We start from the raw sequence: 17,985 nt of genomic DNA, 5'->3' as shown, positions 1-17,985 counted from the left end.
AGGGATTGCTGCTTTCACTGCGCAGCGATCCCTCTTGCTGTTCTGGCTTCTGAGATTCAGAATATTTTTTTTCTTGTTTTCCTCCTCCAAAAACTAGGTGTGGTCTGGAGCGTCTTATAGAGCGAAAAATACGGTGCTGGTTTGAGGGACGTGCTGCTCGACTCAATGACTCTTACTTTGCAGTCCAAATGGATAGGACTGCACTGGGAAAAAATGCTTTCAAAATCTTCCTTTGACATCAGTGGCTTCTATTAACCTCACAGAAATGAACAAAATGTGAAAATGAGTATCCTTTGCAGGGCCTTGTTCAGGACACGTACCACCACGTCACAGCCTGTAACAGGGATTGGGGGAGCCCATGGTTCTCCAGCTGTTGTGCTTCATGTTGGGCAAAAGATTCCAGCATTGCACAGGGTTGGACTAGATGATCCTCACAGTCCCTTCCAATTCTAGGATCTGTTAACTCCCATCAGCCTTGACTCTTGGGAGATGTAGTTCAGAAGCATCTGGAGGAGCAAAGGTTCTATACACCTGGCATAGAGGCAATGGCTCTTGATCTATTGCTCAGCAGCTGGGCTGCTATACTAGCTATCGTGACTGGTAGCTTTTGATCCTCTATAAGCGGCAAAGTATTACTGTTACAAAATATAATAATAAATTTTTACTTGTATCCATCCCTCCCCGGCCGAGGCTGGGCTCAGAGCGGCTAGCATCCTAAAAACAACACAAAATGCATAAAAACACATCAATTAATTAAAATACATCTTAAAATTAATTCAGACAAGTTAAAATCTGGGCAGGTGGCAATTATCAGGTTGGAACTGAGAGTGTTTAATACTTGCCAGGGCCAACTGTTTCCACTGATCATACAAGGAGCTGTGAGCGGGTTGGGGGCCTCCTTTGGGCTTGTTTTAAACAAAGGAAAGTAAGTCAAACTGCATCCTACCCAACGGCCAGGCGGAACAGCTCCGTCTTGCAGGCCCCGCGGAAAGATGTCAAATCCCGCAGGGCCCTGGTCTCTTGTGGGAGGGCGTTCTACCAGGCCAGGGCCACAGCCAAAAAGGCCCTGAATCTAGTCATGGCCAGTCTAATTTCCCTGGAGCCCGGGATCTTCAAGGTGGTGCTGTTAGCAGACCGTAAGGTCCTCCGTGGGGCATACCAGGAGAGGCAGTCCTGTAGGTATGAGGGTCCTATGCCGTATAGAGCTTTAAAGGTTAAAACCAGCAGCTTAAACCTGATCCTGTACTCCACCAGGAGCCAGTGCAGCTGGTATAGCACTGGGTGAATGTGATCCCGCGACGAGGACCCCGTAAGGAGCCTCGCCATGGCATTCTGCACCCGCTGGAGTTTCTGGGTCAGTCTCAACGGCAGCCCCACGTAGCGTGAGTTAGAATAATCAAGCCTGGAGGTGACCGTTGCATGGATCACAGTGGCAAGGGCAGGGTGAAAGAGGTAAGGAACCAACTGCTTAGCTCGGCGGAGATGAAAAATATGCATGTTGGGGACGTTTGGAATTTTCAACTTTGGCCTGTATGGGTCGTCTCTTCCCTCCACCCCCTGACACGTAGTTCACACCAAAATATTTTTTTAAAAGCATGGCAGATGATGAACCAAGCTGAAAAGGGGTTACTGAAATTAGCTTGAGCCAAAAATTAAAGCATGTCTATGGATGATCTGGGGACGCAGGTGGCGCTGTGGGTTAAACCACAGAGCCTAGGACTTGCCGATCAGAAGGTCGGTGGTTCGAATCCCTGCGACGGGGTGAGCTCCTGTTGCTCGGTCCCTGCTCCTGCCAACCTAGCAGTTCGAAAGCACGTCAAGTGCAAGTAGATAAATAGGTACCGCTCTGGCGGGAAGGTAAACGGCGTTTCCGTGCGCTGCTCTGGTTCGCCAGAAGTGGCTTAGTCATGCTGGCCACATGACCCGGAAGCTGTACGCTGGCTCCCTCGGCTGATAAAGCGAGATGAGCGCTGCAACCCCAGAGTCGGCCATGACTGGACCTAACAGTCAGGGGTCCCTTTACCTTTAAGGATGATCCAAGAGTCTTTGTTCACAGCATCTGGAACTGAGACCTTCACACCAGCACACCAAATAATGATAGACAAGGGGTGGAGGAATCTCTGGCCCTCAAGTCCCATCATCCCTGACCATGGTCTATACTGCCTGAGGCAAATGAGAGGGGGAGACCAACAACATGAGGGGGGGGCACAGGTTAGCCACCCCTACAGAAGAATAAGATCATCCAAAGTGGCAGTCGGCCAGGGCATCTGAGGTCCCACACTGCTTTCCAAGAATGTGCCCTAGAACCACCATGCAACAGGGTGTTTGTGTGCATTGGAGGGGTGCCTTTGGTAATGCATGCCTCCATCTTCAGATATTGCATAACCTTGCCTAGGAATTTACTAGCAACGTATTCTGTGATCTATTAGGCGAACCTTCATGGAGGCCAGGCCAGCTCCCAAAACAGCCCAATTCCAGTTTTGCAAACACTCCACAGTATGTTTGGCATGCATTTTGTTTTCTTCAAAGCCAGTTGCTCAGTCACGAGTGCCAGCTGTTCTGCAGCCATTTGCAGCCCACACACTTGCAGAAACAAATCACGTATATTTCACTAAAGTACTTTTCCACAGTACATAAATTTTGCTGGTGTTATTTCTCCCATAAGGAGAAATGAGCAAGGAGCTGTGAGCGAAGGACAAACTGAACGTGACACACACAGGCAGGTGTGTTTGAACATGGGACCGAAATCTTACAGCAAATGCGGGCTGTCCGTACAGATTAACCTAATACAAATCTATTTCACAGACACAAAGTAAGAGCTGTGATAGGAATTTTATGGTCTTAGATATATGGCAATGTTCATAACCACACGTACATAGATCAGCACAGGAAGACCGACCTGAAGCCATTTTTATTCCTAAACTGAGCAAATGTTTTCTCTGCATGGTCAAAGTGGAAAAGCCTCCCCATTGTCTTTTCCTTCACAAATCCTGTCTTAAGGGTATGTCTGTGTTTGAATAAGGCATGAGCCTGTGACCTGGCCCAGGAACTAAGTATTTATCACTACAAAAGAATGGCCAGGCTACCCAGGAAATCCAATCAAGTAACCTGCCAGACAGGAGATAAACAACAAACAACATTCTGTTTTAGACCGCCTTTTCTGTGATGTAGGTGTGATGTTTCTGGGGGGTGGTCTTGATCTACAGGGTGGCAATTTCAAAAGTCTTTATATGGCTTTGCACGCCATTTTTCTGGGTCCTCCTCCTTTCCTGCGTGTGTGGGGAGCACCCTGTTGCAACAGATCAATAAAAGATCAAGCTTACTAGCTGCTTTGCTTCTCAATATTCTCTGGTTGGCCTCTGTTATTTTCTCCTGCCAATAGGGAACCTAAAAAAGGACTCTATATGGGCTCTTGGGTACCCCATAAGGGAAAAGGGCAATTTTTGTTTACAACAGAGCTTAAAGGCAACTCAAAGCAGGTAAGCCCGGCTGCACAGCACATGACAACATGCAACACACGAGGCAATTCCATTTAGAAGACATTCTTGAAACCCATTTTACAGATGGGAAGCAACTGAAAGCTAGAAACTCCGATCAAGAGAACAGATCACTAAATCTAGGAAAATTAATTCAAAACACAAAGCAGCCCGCACCATGACAACAAATTCAGTGAATTTATGGAGAAAAGTCATCTGTCCCAACCAATACAGAACCCATGAAGAAATGAGCTAAGCCACATGAGAATGCATGGTGAAATAATAAAATAAGGTCTTGTGTATATAATAAATGTTCATAAATGTACCAAGCAAACACGTACATAAATATATAAACCACATTTCTGAAGCAGCACAGGAAAACAGCCCGGAAACCATTTTTTACCCCCAAACTGACCAAATGATTTCTCTGCAAGGTCAAGGAAAATGGAAAAGCCTCCCCATTGTCTTTTCCTTCACAAATCCTGTCTTAAGGGTATGCCTGTGTTTGAATAGGGTGAGCCTGTGACTTGGCTCAGGAACTAAGTATTTATCATTACAAAAGACTGGCCAGGCTCCCCAGGGTATCCAATCAAGTAAGCATTAACAGGTAACTTGCCAGACAGGAGGTAAACAACACACTCAGATTTCTGCTTTAGCCCGCCCTCTCTGTGATGTAGGTATGATGTATCTGGGGGGTGGTCTTGAGCTACACTCTTTCTGTGATGTATGTATGATGTTTCTGAAGGTGTTCTTAGACTCCAGGGCTGGCAATTGTTAATGTCTATATAAGGGCAGACACACCTTGGTTCTGGGTCCTCCTCCTTTCCTGCGTGTGAAGGGAGCATCCTGTTGCAACAGATCAATAAAGATCAGGCTTACTAGCTGCTTTGCTTCTCAATATTCTCTGGTTGGCCTCTGTTCTTTCCTCTGACCGATGGAGAACCTACAAAGGACTCTGTAAGGGCTCTTGTGTCCCCCATAAGGAAATAAGGGCAGATTTTCGTTTATTACAGAGGCAAGGAGCACAAAACATGTACAGAGCTGGTTGCTCGGGAAAGCAAAGCAATTTAGTATAATGTGGCCAAGGAATTAAGCATCTAGAAAGCTTTTGCTCATTTCACATTCCTCGCCATACATACAAACACCATTATTTCCTACCCAGAGAGGTTCAGAAAATAGAGTCTTCTCCCTCCTCTTCCCGAAACACACACAGCTGGCAAATCTTCCCAGCTCACCGCATTTGTAATGGCATTATGAGTCAAAACCAAACCAAACAAAATTAATCTGAAGTATTTATTTCAAATGCTGTTTCCTTGCTTTGGCAATATTATGATTTTAAAAGATGGCTGCAACACATTTGCAGCCTACATCAGTGTAAATAATTTCTACCATACGTCGCAAAGAAATGTAATGCACAGTCAATTACATGTAAATTGTTTTCTACAAACAGGATCCAAGCATGCTTTTTACAGACAAGTCCCACTGGAAATATACATTCTGTCCTTTCATGAAATGCTACTGCAGTGGCGAAGCTCCTCACACCTTTCTGAGCTGCTATGATATCCACAAACGTCCCTCCCTGCTCAGGGGAGAAAGCTGTCAGCATGTTTTCCGTCCAGAGTTTGCGAGAGGAGGGGAAGTTGGGATTTCGAGGTGAAACGTTAATCTAGAGGGGTTTCGTAGATGAAAACATTGCGAGGGTACCTTTCCGGTGATGCGAAAGACAGGGAAGACCTTTCAGGAGACAAGGCGAGGGACAGGGAGCCCAGAGGAAGACAGGATGGGGCACACGAAGCAAAACAAAAACCCGAGAAAAAGGTGTGTGAAAAAAGACTTGCGCAGTAATAAAGCAAAGGGAAGAAGGGATCAATTGACTGGGGTGGCAGTGCTGAAGAAACCACCATATTTAAGGTCAGAACAGGCAGTATGCTATAATTTGAAAGGAATACAGTGATGCTACCAGTAAATATTAGGCAACTAGGCTAATATCTGAGTGAGATTAAGTGAAATCAGCACTGGTAAAGCGGCTTGAACTCTGAAAGCCATTCTTAGTGAATGTATTGCTTTGCTGCTTTTGTAGAACAAAACTGTTTGCCTAAACCCTCTGGAAGTGCAAAATACCCAGATCAATGTGTCTCTGTGCAAATCGTTTCAGTGGACCAGAAACCTCACGTGCAAATGTCCTGCTCTGCCAAATTCTGTAACTGGGAATGGTCCTACTTGGAGTAGACCTACTGAAATTAATGGGTTTAATTAGTTCTGCCTCTTAATTCCAATGTGTTGACCCTGAAGAGGACTATTGTTGGATACGACCTATAGGGATAAGGAGCCAGGTTTACTGAAAATGTTGATAAAGCTCGCTGGCAGGCTTACAGATTAACCTGCCTCATTGGAAGCAGTGGAATCCTTGCATTTAATATATATAATCTTAGACATCTTCAGCAGAAACTAAGCAAAAAACCGTAAGCAAAGGGGAAGAGAAATTGTCAGTTTTGTTCAGCAAGGCTCTGTGCCAAAAAATATATAATAAAGTATACTTGACTACTTTAAAAGATTGCAAAGGTACTATGTTTTTAAAAGCACATCAAAAAGTGCATTTGCGTGTTGTTTTGTGTGACATTTCCCTATGCGGTTACTTCAAGGGAGAATCAATGTCTTTGTTTAGAGTGCTTGAAGGACAATGTTTTGACACTGAAGAACTATAAAATAAGAACCTTCCATGACACACACTGTCTTCCATGATCCTAAGTCCCTGCACAAACATCTTTCCTCCCTCAGCAGCTTGAATTTGGGGTGGGGAGATTATCAGGCCTTCTATTGTGTCTTTTAACAGTAGTTTGATGTGCAGAAATTGGCAGATAAAGCTTTAAATGGCATTGGGAGGAAGATCACAACATTTTAATGATGGCTCCTCAGAAGCATGTGAGTTTTGGATGCCTAAAAGTTTGGCAACCCTACGAACAATTGAAGTTGCTTATGAACTTCTGCTGTTTTGACCTCATTCAGACCTCCAGCTTCTATCATTGCCATCATGGCCAATGGTCAAGGATGAGGAGAGTGGCTGTACGCAACATGTGCATGACATCACAGTGGCTACTAAACATATTGTCCTTTTACTAAAGAAGTTTTACCAGAAAAAATATGCAGCTCATGGCAGCTGAATGGGGTCAAAGCAAAAGGAGTTCCACCTGGGGAGCGCCACCTTGGCTACTCTTGTGTAGTGACGGTTGGGTTACAAACACCTCTGATGTCTAGATCTTAATAAGGTGGGCATATTGCAGAGTGAGTGCCCGTCAGGGAGAGATTTCACCCAGAGAAGTCTCCAGCTCAGAGGCTTCGCCCTGCTGTAGACTCAAAGAATTCCAGACTTGTTCGCTGACTGTCCCAGACCGGCTGACTTCCCAGAGGGTGTGCTTCACCAGTTCTGAAAACGTCACACTGAAACAGGACTGGAGTTTCTTGCTGAGGAGGACGTAAAGAATGGGGTTAAGGCAGCTGTTGATGAAAGCAAAGCTGACGGAAAGAGGAATGGCGTCGCGGAGCAAGTCGTGCCAGTAGTTATCGTGGTGAGCAGAGAGCTCAAGGATGCTGAATATTTGGTATGGGGTCCAGCAAACGAAAAAAACCACCACCACAGCCAGAACAGTCCAGAAGAGCCTGCTGGAGGTCAGCGTGGCAGTTTTCTTCACCTGGCATATCAGAAGAGAGTAACAAACAATCATGGTCAGCAGAGGAAAGAGGTAGCCGCAGATGAACCTTACCCAGGTCAGAACATGGTGTCTGAGGATAATAAGATTGACGTCGGTGGGATGGAAGTTGTTGTAGCAAATGGTGACATTGTTGTGTAGTGTAAGGGTATCTCTGAAGTACAGCGCCGGGCTTCCAATGAGCGTGGCCAAAACCCAGATGAAAGCAATCATAAAGAAGGTGTTCTTGAGAGTCCGATGCCGGTAGGAGAAGACAGGGTGGATCAGATGGACGTAACGGTCAAGGCTGATGGCTGTCAGGAAGAAGACGCTGGCAAACATGTTGAAGAGAGCAATGAAGGAGTTTGCTTTGCACAGCCACTTCCCAAAGGGCCAGTGGAAGCCTGTGGCCACGTAGGTGATGTAGAGAGGGAGGAAAAGGACGAAGATGAAGTCCGCAATAGCCAGGTTGAGGAACCAGAGGGAAGTGACGGTCTTGTCCCATTTAAAGCCCATAATCCAGATGACAATCGCATTGCCAGGCACCCCCAGGAGAAAAGCCACGCCGTGGAACACAAGCGACGCCACCTGCGCATGAGTGAGATGGGACACGGGGGGCTCGTCCTCTTCGTAAGTCCCAAAGTATTCCGTGAAGTTGTCCTCGTAATCCATGAGATCTGCAGATGCCACGGTTGCTATTTGCTGAAAGGAAGGGGAGTGAAAAAAGGGTGGGGAAAACAAGAGGGGAAAACTAGCGCTCATCAAAATAATTAATTTCCCCTTGATTGCGCATAGCAATGGCCTTTTATAGCAACCTGCCAGCATCGATCTGCTATAGGTCCCTATCAAAGACCCAGCAATTCATAAACTATCGTATTTTTTGCTATATAAGACTCACTTTTTCCCTCCTAAAAAGTAAGGGGAAATGTGTGTGCGTCTTATGGAGCGAATGCAGGCTGCGAAAACAGAACAGTAAGAGGGATTGCTGCTTTCACTGCGCAGCGATCCCTCTTGCTGTTCTGGCTTCTGAGATTCAGAATATTTTTTTTTCTTGTTTTCCTCCTAGGTGCGTCTTGTGGTCTGGTGCGTCTTATAGAGCGAAAAATACAGTATTTTACCCATCAAAGTGTTGCTTTCCAAACTGAGACCAAACTGAGGTGTTTTAGTTTCACCCACACCACACATTTAAAGCACTTTGAGTTCCTTCAAAGTATTATGGGAACTGTAGTTTACTAAGGGTGCTGGGCATTGTAGCTCTGTGAGGGGTAAACTACAATTCCCATGAATCTTTGGGCGAAGCCAGGTGGTTTAAATGTATTGTGTGGATGTGACCCAAATCAGTGCAAATGGCCAGGGTCGGGATGGGTTATTGGAGAACCATGGTTGTGCAAGATGTGGTCTAGCAGTGCCCTCCAATAGGATCATAAATAACTGGTGCTTTGCCCAGGGCAGGGAAGACAGTTAAAATTGATTTGTGGGATATGGAGATTTGGGGTTGGATGGGAAAAGGCCCTGTACCTCCCTAATGTTCCTTGCCTTACTGCCTAGAACAAGGGTAGGCAACCTAAACCTGGGAGCAGGATGCGGCCCATTCGCCTTCTCAATCCGGCCTGCGGACGGTCCGGGAATCAGCGTGTTTTTACATGAGTAGAATGTGTGCTTTTATTTAAAATGCATCTCTGGGTTATTTGTGAGGCATAGGAATTCATTGATTCCCCCCCCCAAAAAATATAGTCCTGCCCACCACATGGTCTGAGGGACGGTGGACCGGCCCACGGCTGAAAAAGGTTACTGACCCCTGGCCTAGAATGATCAAATTAATCACCTCTTTCTTTTCTTATATGTTATCTCCTCTGGAAAAGTAAAAACGTTTCAAAAATAAATGTAATTAAATAAAAATGGCAATATGGAAAGGGCAAGACCTTCCTACCTTTCAGAATGGCTGAGAAGCTTTGCTACTTATTGTCCGTCCAAAGTTTTGAGTCAGCCGCTCCGGCTGGGCACTTTGCTAATGAAGTCTGAAACAGAAATCAGAGACGAAGAAAAGAAAATAGCGTGAATGCAGGATGGAAAACATAACTGGAATGTCAGAAAGCAACAGCATGTGAAAACACATCACCATCAATTATCATCAAATTAAGAATTGGAGTCTCCCTGGAAGCTTGGTGTGAATGGTTTGTGTGACAGAATTGTTCTGGTAAACTCAATGTAGCCCTGTTAAAAAGGCATAATTGGGTGGGGGGAATAGGTCATGGCTGTGATTTGACTGTAAGTGTAATACAGTGGTACCTCAGGTTACAAACGCTTCAGGTTACAAACTCCACTAACCTGGAAGTAGTACCTCGGGTTGAGAACTTTGCCCCAAGATGAGAACAGAAATTGCGCACGGGAGGCAGCGGGAGGCCCCATTAGCAAAAGCGTGCCTCAGGTTAAGAACAGTTTGGGGTTAAGAACGGACCTCCGGAATGAATTAAGTTTGTAACTTGAGGTACCACTGTATATTGTGAGTATCAGCCTCTGACAGTCCCCCACTTTACCTGTGGAGGTAAAGGACAGCTCTGTTCAACACCTGCATGCAAACACAGGCTGGTACTACCACCTCCCCTTTTAGTCAATAAATTGTTTCTCAAGCACGCCCATTTGGAAGTATACTGGATTCAAAGAAAAGGGATTAATAATAATAATAATAATAAATTTATTTATATCCTGCCCTCCCCAGCCGAAGCCGGGCTCAGGGCGGCTAACAACAATAAAATAATACAACATTCTAAAATCATTTCATTCTAAAATTAATTCAAATCAAATTGATGGCAACCATTGGGCTAGAGTTCTGTGAAGATTGCCAAAGGAGGGAGTCAGGCTGTGCCCTGGCCAAAGGCCTGGTGGAACAGCTCTGTCTTGCAGGCCCTGCGGAAAGATGTCAAGTCCCGCAGGGCCCTAGTCTCTTGTGACAAAGCGTTTCACCAGATCGGGGCCACAGCCGAAAAAGCCCTGGCTCTGGTTGAGGCCAGCCTAACCTCTCTGTGGCCCGGGACCTCCAAGATGTTTTTGTTTGAAGACCGTAAGGTCCTCCGTGGGACAAACCAGGAGAGGCGGTCCCGTAGGTACGAGGGTCCTAGGCCGTATAAGGCTTTAAAGGTCAAAACCAGCACCTTAAACCTGATCCTGTACTCCACCGGGAGCCAGTGCAGCTGGTATAGCACCGGGTGAATGTGATCTCGCAGCGAGGAACCCGTAAGGAGTCTCGCCGCGGCATTCTGCACCCGCTGCTTAGGACTGGAGTGTAAAAGGTAAGCACCAGAGACATTACCCAAAACGCATTAAGTGTGGCCCACAGATCAGGCCCAAACAAAATAAAACACAACTTTAGAGATTTCGCGCATCCCATTCAAGCATCTAGATTCACTCTACGGAGGTTTTCCACGTGCCACTCAACATCATTAACTTTAATTAACTTCATTCCTAATGAAATCAAAACACGCCGTGCAAATGTTCTTAGAACAGCATGTGCGAGAGCGGCATGTTGGATTATGCTATATAGGAGCAATTGATGGGGCCATTCTGCAAATTAATGTTAAAAAATGTTGATGATCAAACCCAGCTTGAGATAACTGAAGATTCATTCTGTTCACAGCGGGGAATGTTTCATTCCTAGGTGTTTAGTACTTACACTAGTCTCTGCAGTGACGGAAATCTCTGAATGAAGCCTGTGGTAAACAGCTTGTGCAGAGCATGTATTGGCAGGAGCAGGGACCGAGCAACAGGAGCTCACCCCGTCGCAGGGATTCGAACCACCGACCTTCTGATCGGCAAGTCCTAGGCTCTGTGGTTTAACCCACAGCGCCACCTGCGTCCCATCTTACTACCCAGCAAATCTGAAGTTCGCTGAAGTCTCCTCACCTTCTGACCCAAGCCGTGATAGATCAGACAAGTTCAAATGATTTCAAAGACTGATTGAGCTTTAATAACTATGTCGGAATAAAGAATGAATAAGAAGCAACGGAAGACAAACAACACATACCAAGATTTCTCGCGTGCCTTGCTTCTTTCTTGCTCTTCGTTATTTAGTCCCACCATTCCAGACTTTACCCATCTCTCTTCTGCTTGCATCTATTGGACCATAGGATTTTTCATCACTTTTCTCTATCTCCATCCAATTTGGGGTGCCTCTTTCTGAATAGCTCTCCAGATTTTTGCCTGCTCCTTGGTGATAATCTCTCACCTAGTTCCTCATCTTGCTGTTCCAGCTTGATCAGCAAATTTGGTTCCTCATTTAGACATTTGTCACATGCTGCCCTTACCCAAACCCTTGCATTCATCAGTTTTCTATTTAGACCTATTGCCCGAGCATGCTTGGTGTGCCTTGCTTTGCTTCTCTTGTAAGTTCCCATCTGCTTTTAGCTATGAGATGCTGTTGGACTCATGATTCCATGCCCCCATAATCTTGAACCGTCCAGATTTCCCCTTGATCAATCCTAAAATGGCCTATCAACTATATACTTATATCTATATATGGGCATGTTATTTTATGTAAGGGATGCAGGTGGCGCTGTGGGTTAAACCACAGAGCCTAGGACTTGCTGATCAGAAGGACGGCGGTTCGAATCCCTGCGACGGGGTGAGCTCCTGTTGCTCGGTCCCTGCTCCTGCCAACCTAGCAGTTCGAAAGCACGTCAAAATGCAAGTAGATAAATAGGTACCACTCCGGAGGGAAGGTAAACGGCGTTTCCGTGCGCTGCTCTGGTGAACCACTGACCTTCTGATCGGCAAGCCCTGGGCTCTGTGGCTTAGACCACAGCGCCACCCGCATCCCACTTTACCCATTCATATTTGTCTGTCCTTCCAACTATCTGTTCTCCCACCCCCAATCCATTCATCTCTAAACACACGCATCAAGAATGATTGAGTTGCATTTGGCCTTTCTCATTGAAATTGAAGAAGACACTTTCCTTTTCTAGAAAAAGAGGTGCCAGAACTCACCACGAACGCCTCCCTTGTTCTCTCATAAATGGCAATGGTGCCCATCTGAGAGGTGGCGGAGGTCCTGGCTGAAAATAAGCCCCGGCTAAAATATTTTTGTTTGGGTCCCTCCCTGCTCTGGATAAATTCAACATTTGCAAAATATTTTTGTTCCAGATTTAATTGAGATACACGCAAGTCATCATCTCTCCCTTGGGGGCGTGAATTCTGCTCAAAATAACAGCACCACCCAGATGAGTCATTTAAAAAAAAATATTGTAAACATGAAGAAGTCTTCTAAGCAGCTGCAGTTAAAAAGCAATTTTGAGCATAAAGGGAAGTTTTTGGTGAATATAAAGGGAAAGTGAGGGGAAATAACTATATTTGTCTGTGGACTTCAAAATATTATATCTGGGAAACAGACTTTTTGCCACTTAATTTAGAGCTAGCTTAAATAAAGATATAGGCATGGCCCTATAGATGGGCTGCTGCTGCCTTAGACTTAGGTAAAGGTGAAGGGGACCCCTGACCATTAGGTCCAGTCGTGACTGACTCTGGGGTTGCGGCGCTCATCTCGCTTTATTGGCCGAGGGAGCCGGCGTACAGCTTCTGGGTCATGTGGCCAGCATGACTAAGCCGCTTCTGGTGAACCAGAGCAGCACACGCCATTTACCTTCCCGCCAGAGCCGTACCTATTTATCTACTTGCAGTTTGACGTGCTTTCAAACTGCTAGGTAGGCAGGAGCAGGGACTGAGCAATGGGCATTCACCCTGTTGCGGAGATTCGAACCACCGACCTTCTGATCGGCAAGTCCTAGGCTCTGTGGTTTAACCCACAGCGCCCCCCGCATCATTTGTCTTAGACTTACTGGGGTGCAAATGATGTTTGGAGAATGTAAGCTGGAGAGGGAAGTTTCCAAAGATCAGTCCTGGGGTGAAATCAGGTCTAGGACAGAGACAAGGCTAGCCTTGAATCCTGAAACAGCAGGGCAAAGATTGGGAAACAGGGAAACAGACAAAACTGGGAACAGGCAAGAGATGCAGCCAGCAGGCTAAAGTCTGCAGAGAGGGCGCAGAAGGCAGAAACCAAAGGCAGGGTTGCCGACAGGATTTCTGGGCTCAGAACACTGGACTGCACTGGATTGAGCCTTCCACAGAAGAAGACACAAATTTGCATACCATTTGCATTTGCGTCATATGCAGATCTGTGGATCAAGGTGGAGGGCACAAATAGAAATCAGGCAAAAGTAATGAGATGCCTGATGGAAAGAGTCCATATAGTTAAAGCCATGGTTTTCCCAGTAGTGATGAATGGAAGTGAGAGCTGGACCATAAAGAAGGCTGATCGCTGAAGAATTGATGCTTTTGAATTATGGTACTGGAGGAGACTCTTGAGAGTCCCATGGACTGCAAGAAGATCAAACCTCTCCATTCTTAAGGAAATCAGCCCTGAGTGCTCACTGGAAAGACAGATCCTGAAGCTGAGACTCCAAGACTTTGGCCACCTCGTGAGAAGAGAAGACTCCCTGGAAAAGACCCTGATGTTGGGAAAGATGGAGGGCACAAGGAGAAGGGGACGGCAGAGGACGAGATGGTTGGATAGTGTTCTCGAAGCTACCAACATGAGTTTGACCAAACTGCAGGAGGTAGTGGAAGACAGGAGTGCCTGGCGTGCTCTGGTCCATGGGGTCACGAAGAGTCGGACATGACTAAACGACTAAAAACAACAAGAACAGACCTCCAGAATGAATTAAGTACGTAACCAGAGGTACCACTGTACACAGCTTCCATTCAAAACATGCACTCTCTTAGAGATAATTTCCATTGGCACAACTTAGTCTTCTTCCTGACTTGAACCGCTCTGCCAAAGCTTCCCCTAAGATTCCTGGTCTATCAGTCACACCATTCCAGGTACTAAAGATCATCACAGACAGAAAGGACTTGTGGAACTTGGAAGAGGTTCAAGAGTTGGCGAGTCTTCAGGAACAGCGGGAGTCTCTCTTGCCTTCACCGAAGAGTGAAGACAGAACCTTCTTTCTGTATCCCAAGGGTCTCTCTGGGTTCATCATGTTTTAAGGCCCAAAGAGAGCAAAGGGAAAATGTGTAAAGGCAGCAATACATGATCCCATCTCTAATGCTGCAGCCAAGAGAGAAACAATCAGTTCTGGGCTACTTTTCAAAACTTTGTCTTGCACAACACATGGCCTGCCACACAGAACGTGAAAGGGAAAACGTGAGGCATTTTGACAGAGCTGCACTCCTGAAATGAACGTCCAAATTCTGTTTTTCCTAGCTTGTTGCATACCCTTCAACCTTCTTCAGATGAAAATAGGGACATTTCTCTTCTTGGTCCTCCCCTGCAGAGCATTTTTTATCAGAAGAAGGGCAAGTGTCACCACTACAGCACTAACGGGGAGCAGCATTAATTTGCGTCGACACGCAATTCATTCATATGTAGCTAGTCTGTCCGTATTATCAATCCACGTGCTCAATGGAATCTTTTTGCGGCTCTTCCAATTCATCAAAACAAGTATTTTTGCTTCTAATATGGCACGGTATATCCATTATTTTCTTTTACCCCTTGTAATCTCCCATGTTTCCGGAATATAATTTAGAATTAAATTCAATCCCTGGTTTTATTTTATTCTTTGGTAGATTTACAAAAAGAAAAACACACAGCAATAAATAAATTTTCAGAAAGCATTAAACAAAACAAAACAAGGCCCCTTGTGTTCTGCTCCACTCGCTTTTTCTTCCCTCCCACAGCGGTCCTGCCCTCTGCCTGCCCCTCAGACCCTACATGCATTTTTCTGGAAACTTCCAGAACAGAAGAGGAATGGGATGACACTTGTCCTTGCTCATGGAGATGTCTGCATGGATTTTCAGCGCCATTATGACCTCTGTATGCAGTCCTGTACAGGAACTGGTCCTGCAGCAGGTAAAAGGATAGGAGAGGAAACCTGCTGTATGAGAAGTCAAGGTTAAGACTAACTACAAAGCGCAGTGAGCTCTAGGTGAGGCTGGCTGTAAGGACAGTTCCGAAACTATGATTGTTCCTGTTAAGCTGTGGGTGAACACATCAGACGACACAGCGATTCTTCAAACAGCTCTTCTTTATTCTGAGGCCAGAACAAAACTGAACTGAAGGGCTCAGTCAGCCTGCTTATATAGAGCTCCAGTACAACGTTACTGTAACAACTTTCTAAAACTATCCAATCACTGAATGTCACTTTCGATCCTTTATTTGCATAACTATCTACAGTATCCCCCTGCTGGCCCAGGGTGAGAACTTCAGTACATAACAGTTCCAGCTGCCAGGGATTTGGCACAAGCTTGGAGATCGGACTATATTGCTCTGATCCTCAATAACAGAGCTAGCTAACCATTTTTTTCTGGGCTGAACTGGGGTGCTGACTTTGCAAGAGGAAAGCCCAAAACCAGAATATGTTTGGAATGGCTTTTTTTGGCTTGTGAAATCTGTTCTGCTCTGGGTGCTCTCCTCTACTGCAGGGGTGCCCCAACTTTTTTCAAAGGGGGCCAGATTTGATGAAGTGAACACGCATGAGGGCCAACCAAAGTTGTTGAGCCACAGGGTCCGGATTAAATCGACCGCCGGGCCAGATTGGGCCCCCAAAACAGACGTTGCACATGCCGTCTCTACTGTCAAAGTAAGTGTTACAGGTTAGCCTCTTTTATGACGTTGCTTTCTTATCTTTATCGATCCGCTATTATTTTTTGCTATTTGTTGTGAACTGCCTTGAGTGAAAAAAGGTGGGGTTTCAAATGGATGCAATAAATTGGGGGGGGGGTTTGCAATGATTTTGCTCGCTCCCTTCCCCAAGTACACAATTTGCTGAAAACCTTTTCAGCCATTCCTTCTCAAATCCCTCCTTTTTCCCCAATGCAGTTTTTCTGTGCACTCTCTGTAAGCATAGCACATTTCAGTTTTGAATATTCTGATTATTTCTACCGGTAGTTAAGTATTTTTATTTATTGACTTGATTTGGGGTGGGCCAGCTGGCACCCCACCCCCTATCTCCCTGCAGTCCCCAGCAGCTGGCATTCAGGGACTTATTGCCTCCAACCGTTGAGGTAGAATCTAGGTCTCCCAGAGTTAATAGCTGCAGATGTGAGGATGTTCTGCACAAACCTCGGCTGTGTACACACCATATACCGTATTTTTCGCTCTATAAGGCGCACCAGACCACAAGATGCACCTAGTTTTTGGAGGAGGAAAACAAGAAAAAAAATATTCTGAATCTCAGAACCAGAACAACAAGAGGGATCGCTGCGCAGTGAAAGCAGCGATCCCTCTTGCTGTTCTGGCTTCTGGGATAGCTGAGCAGCCTGCATTCACTCCATAAGATGCACACACATTTCCCCTTACTTTTTAGGAGGGAAAAAGTGAGTCTTATAGAGCAAAACATACGGTAATTAAAGTACCCCATGCACTGACCCTTCACACTGATTTTGGTCACATCCACGCCGTATATCTAAAGCACGTGGCTTCCACCCAATAATTCTGGGAGCTGTAGTTCACCCTTCACAGAGCTTCTGTTCCCAGCACCCTTAAACTACAGTTTCCGGGATTGTTTCGGCAGAACCCATGTGCTTCAAATGTCCAGGGTGTGTGCAGCCCCATCCGCAGTCCAGAGAAGCTGTGCAAGGGATCCTATTTGCTTGCCCGAGTGAGCTTCCCAGTGGATAGGGCCCACAGTGGAGCACGTGCGTCATGTGGGGTAAGGCGTGCCAGTTGGGTGTCTTGATTTAAGTGACAGAGGGAAGGGAAGAGGTTATCCAAGCCAACATTATGCCATCGATGATGGCGCCAAAAAATGTCCTGGCAGGGAGTTGGAAGAAGGTTCTTGGCTGGCAGCCAGAGGTTGGGTGGGGAAGCCAGGGTGAGTTCAGGGACAGCAGAACGGTCTCTGTGGGAAGGGAAATATTCAGAATATTGAAGCCAAGGGCTTTTGGTTCTTCGACATGAGCACAATTCCCTTGCAAACCCTTTTACTTTAGGCTACAAAAACTGAAGCTCTGGTGAAAGCAGGCATGTCCAAAGTCCATTTCGGAGGCCTAATCCGGCCCGCTAGATGGCCCCTGTGGCAGTTTATTTCCTGGGGTAAAATCCGGAAAAAAGCTCAACAACTTCAATCCAATAAAAAGCTCAACTTTGGCCAGCCCTTTAGTCGGCCCTCACGCATGTTCACTTCATCAAATCTGGCCCTCTTTGAAAAAAGTTTGGACCCCTCTGACAGGGGTGCTTTCTAGGGAAATTTTTTTTAAAAATTTTTATTGATAGAACAAGAAAAAACACAAATACCAAATTACACACAGGCAGTGGCGTAGCTTGGGTTGTCAGCACCCGGGGCAAGGCAAGTAATTTGCGCCCCCTAACCCGGGGCAAGGCAAGTAATTTGCGCCCCCTAACCCGTGGATTTTAGCACTCGATTCTCTTCCACTAGATTAGCGCGCGCCCCCCCCAGATGTTGCGCCTAGTGCGGCCGGCCCCCCTGCACCCCCCACGCTACGCCACTGCACACAGGAATAACTATAGACACATAATTTTCTTAGCAAACAATATGACATATATTGGTCTGAACACTAAAGACCCAACCTCCCGTCTATTCCATATTTCGATTTCATGATACTTATTGCCAATACACACTTTTATTATAATTAAACTTATTCTTAATATATCTAATTTCGTATATCTACCTTGCAACTATTACTGAAGTTCCTCGAATGCTGCAACAGAATTTAAACTACTATATTTATTTTTCAGATATTCTTTGAAAACCTCCCATTTTGAAACAAATTCCTGTTTTGATTTATTCTTTATTTTTTCTGATAGACCATCTAAT

The 17,985-nt window shown here is 45.7% G+C and overlaps 1 protein-coding gene across 2 annotated transcripts in view; it reads right to left on the bottom strand.

Annotated features, from left to right (window-relative positions):
* Nucleotides 1-4,755: 4,755 nt before the first annotated feature.
* Nucleotides 4,756-17,985, bottom strand: part of CMKLR2 (chemerin chemokine-like receptor 2) — a gene marked incomplete at its 5' end in the record, with an annotated part of 31,229 nt that continues 17,999 nt past the window's right edge. The window contains 2 exons of one of the 2 annotated variants that reach the window (XM_083572047.1): nt 4,756-8,030; nt 8,271-9,180. In XM_083572047.1, coding sequence (XP_083428173.1) covers nt 6,770-7,987 — 1,218 coding nt within the window. In that variant the 3' untranslated portion in view covers nt 4,756-6,769. Of the gene's footprint in view, nt 8,031-8,270; nt 9,181-17,985 lie in introns of those variants that run through there. The other variant, XM_083572046.1, reaches the window with a different exon arrangement.

This window comes from Podarcis filfolensis (genome assembly GCF_964270895.1).
Source record: "Podarcis filfolensis genome assembly, chromosome: 1".
Classification (NCBI taxonomy): Eukaryota; Metazoa; Chordata; class Lepidosauria; order Squamata; family Lacertidae; genus Podarcis; species Podarcis filfolensis.
Note: the sequence above shows the minus strand (reverse complement) of the source record. Positions and strands in the feature narration are given on the sequence as shown.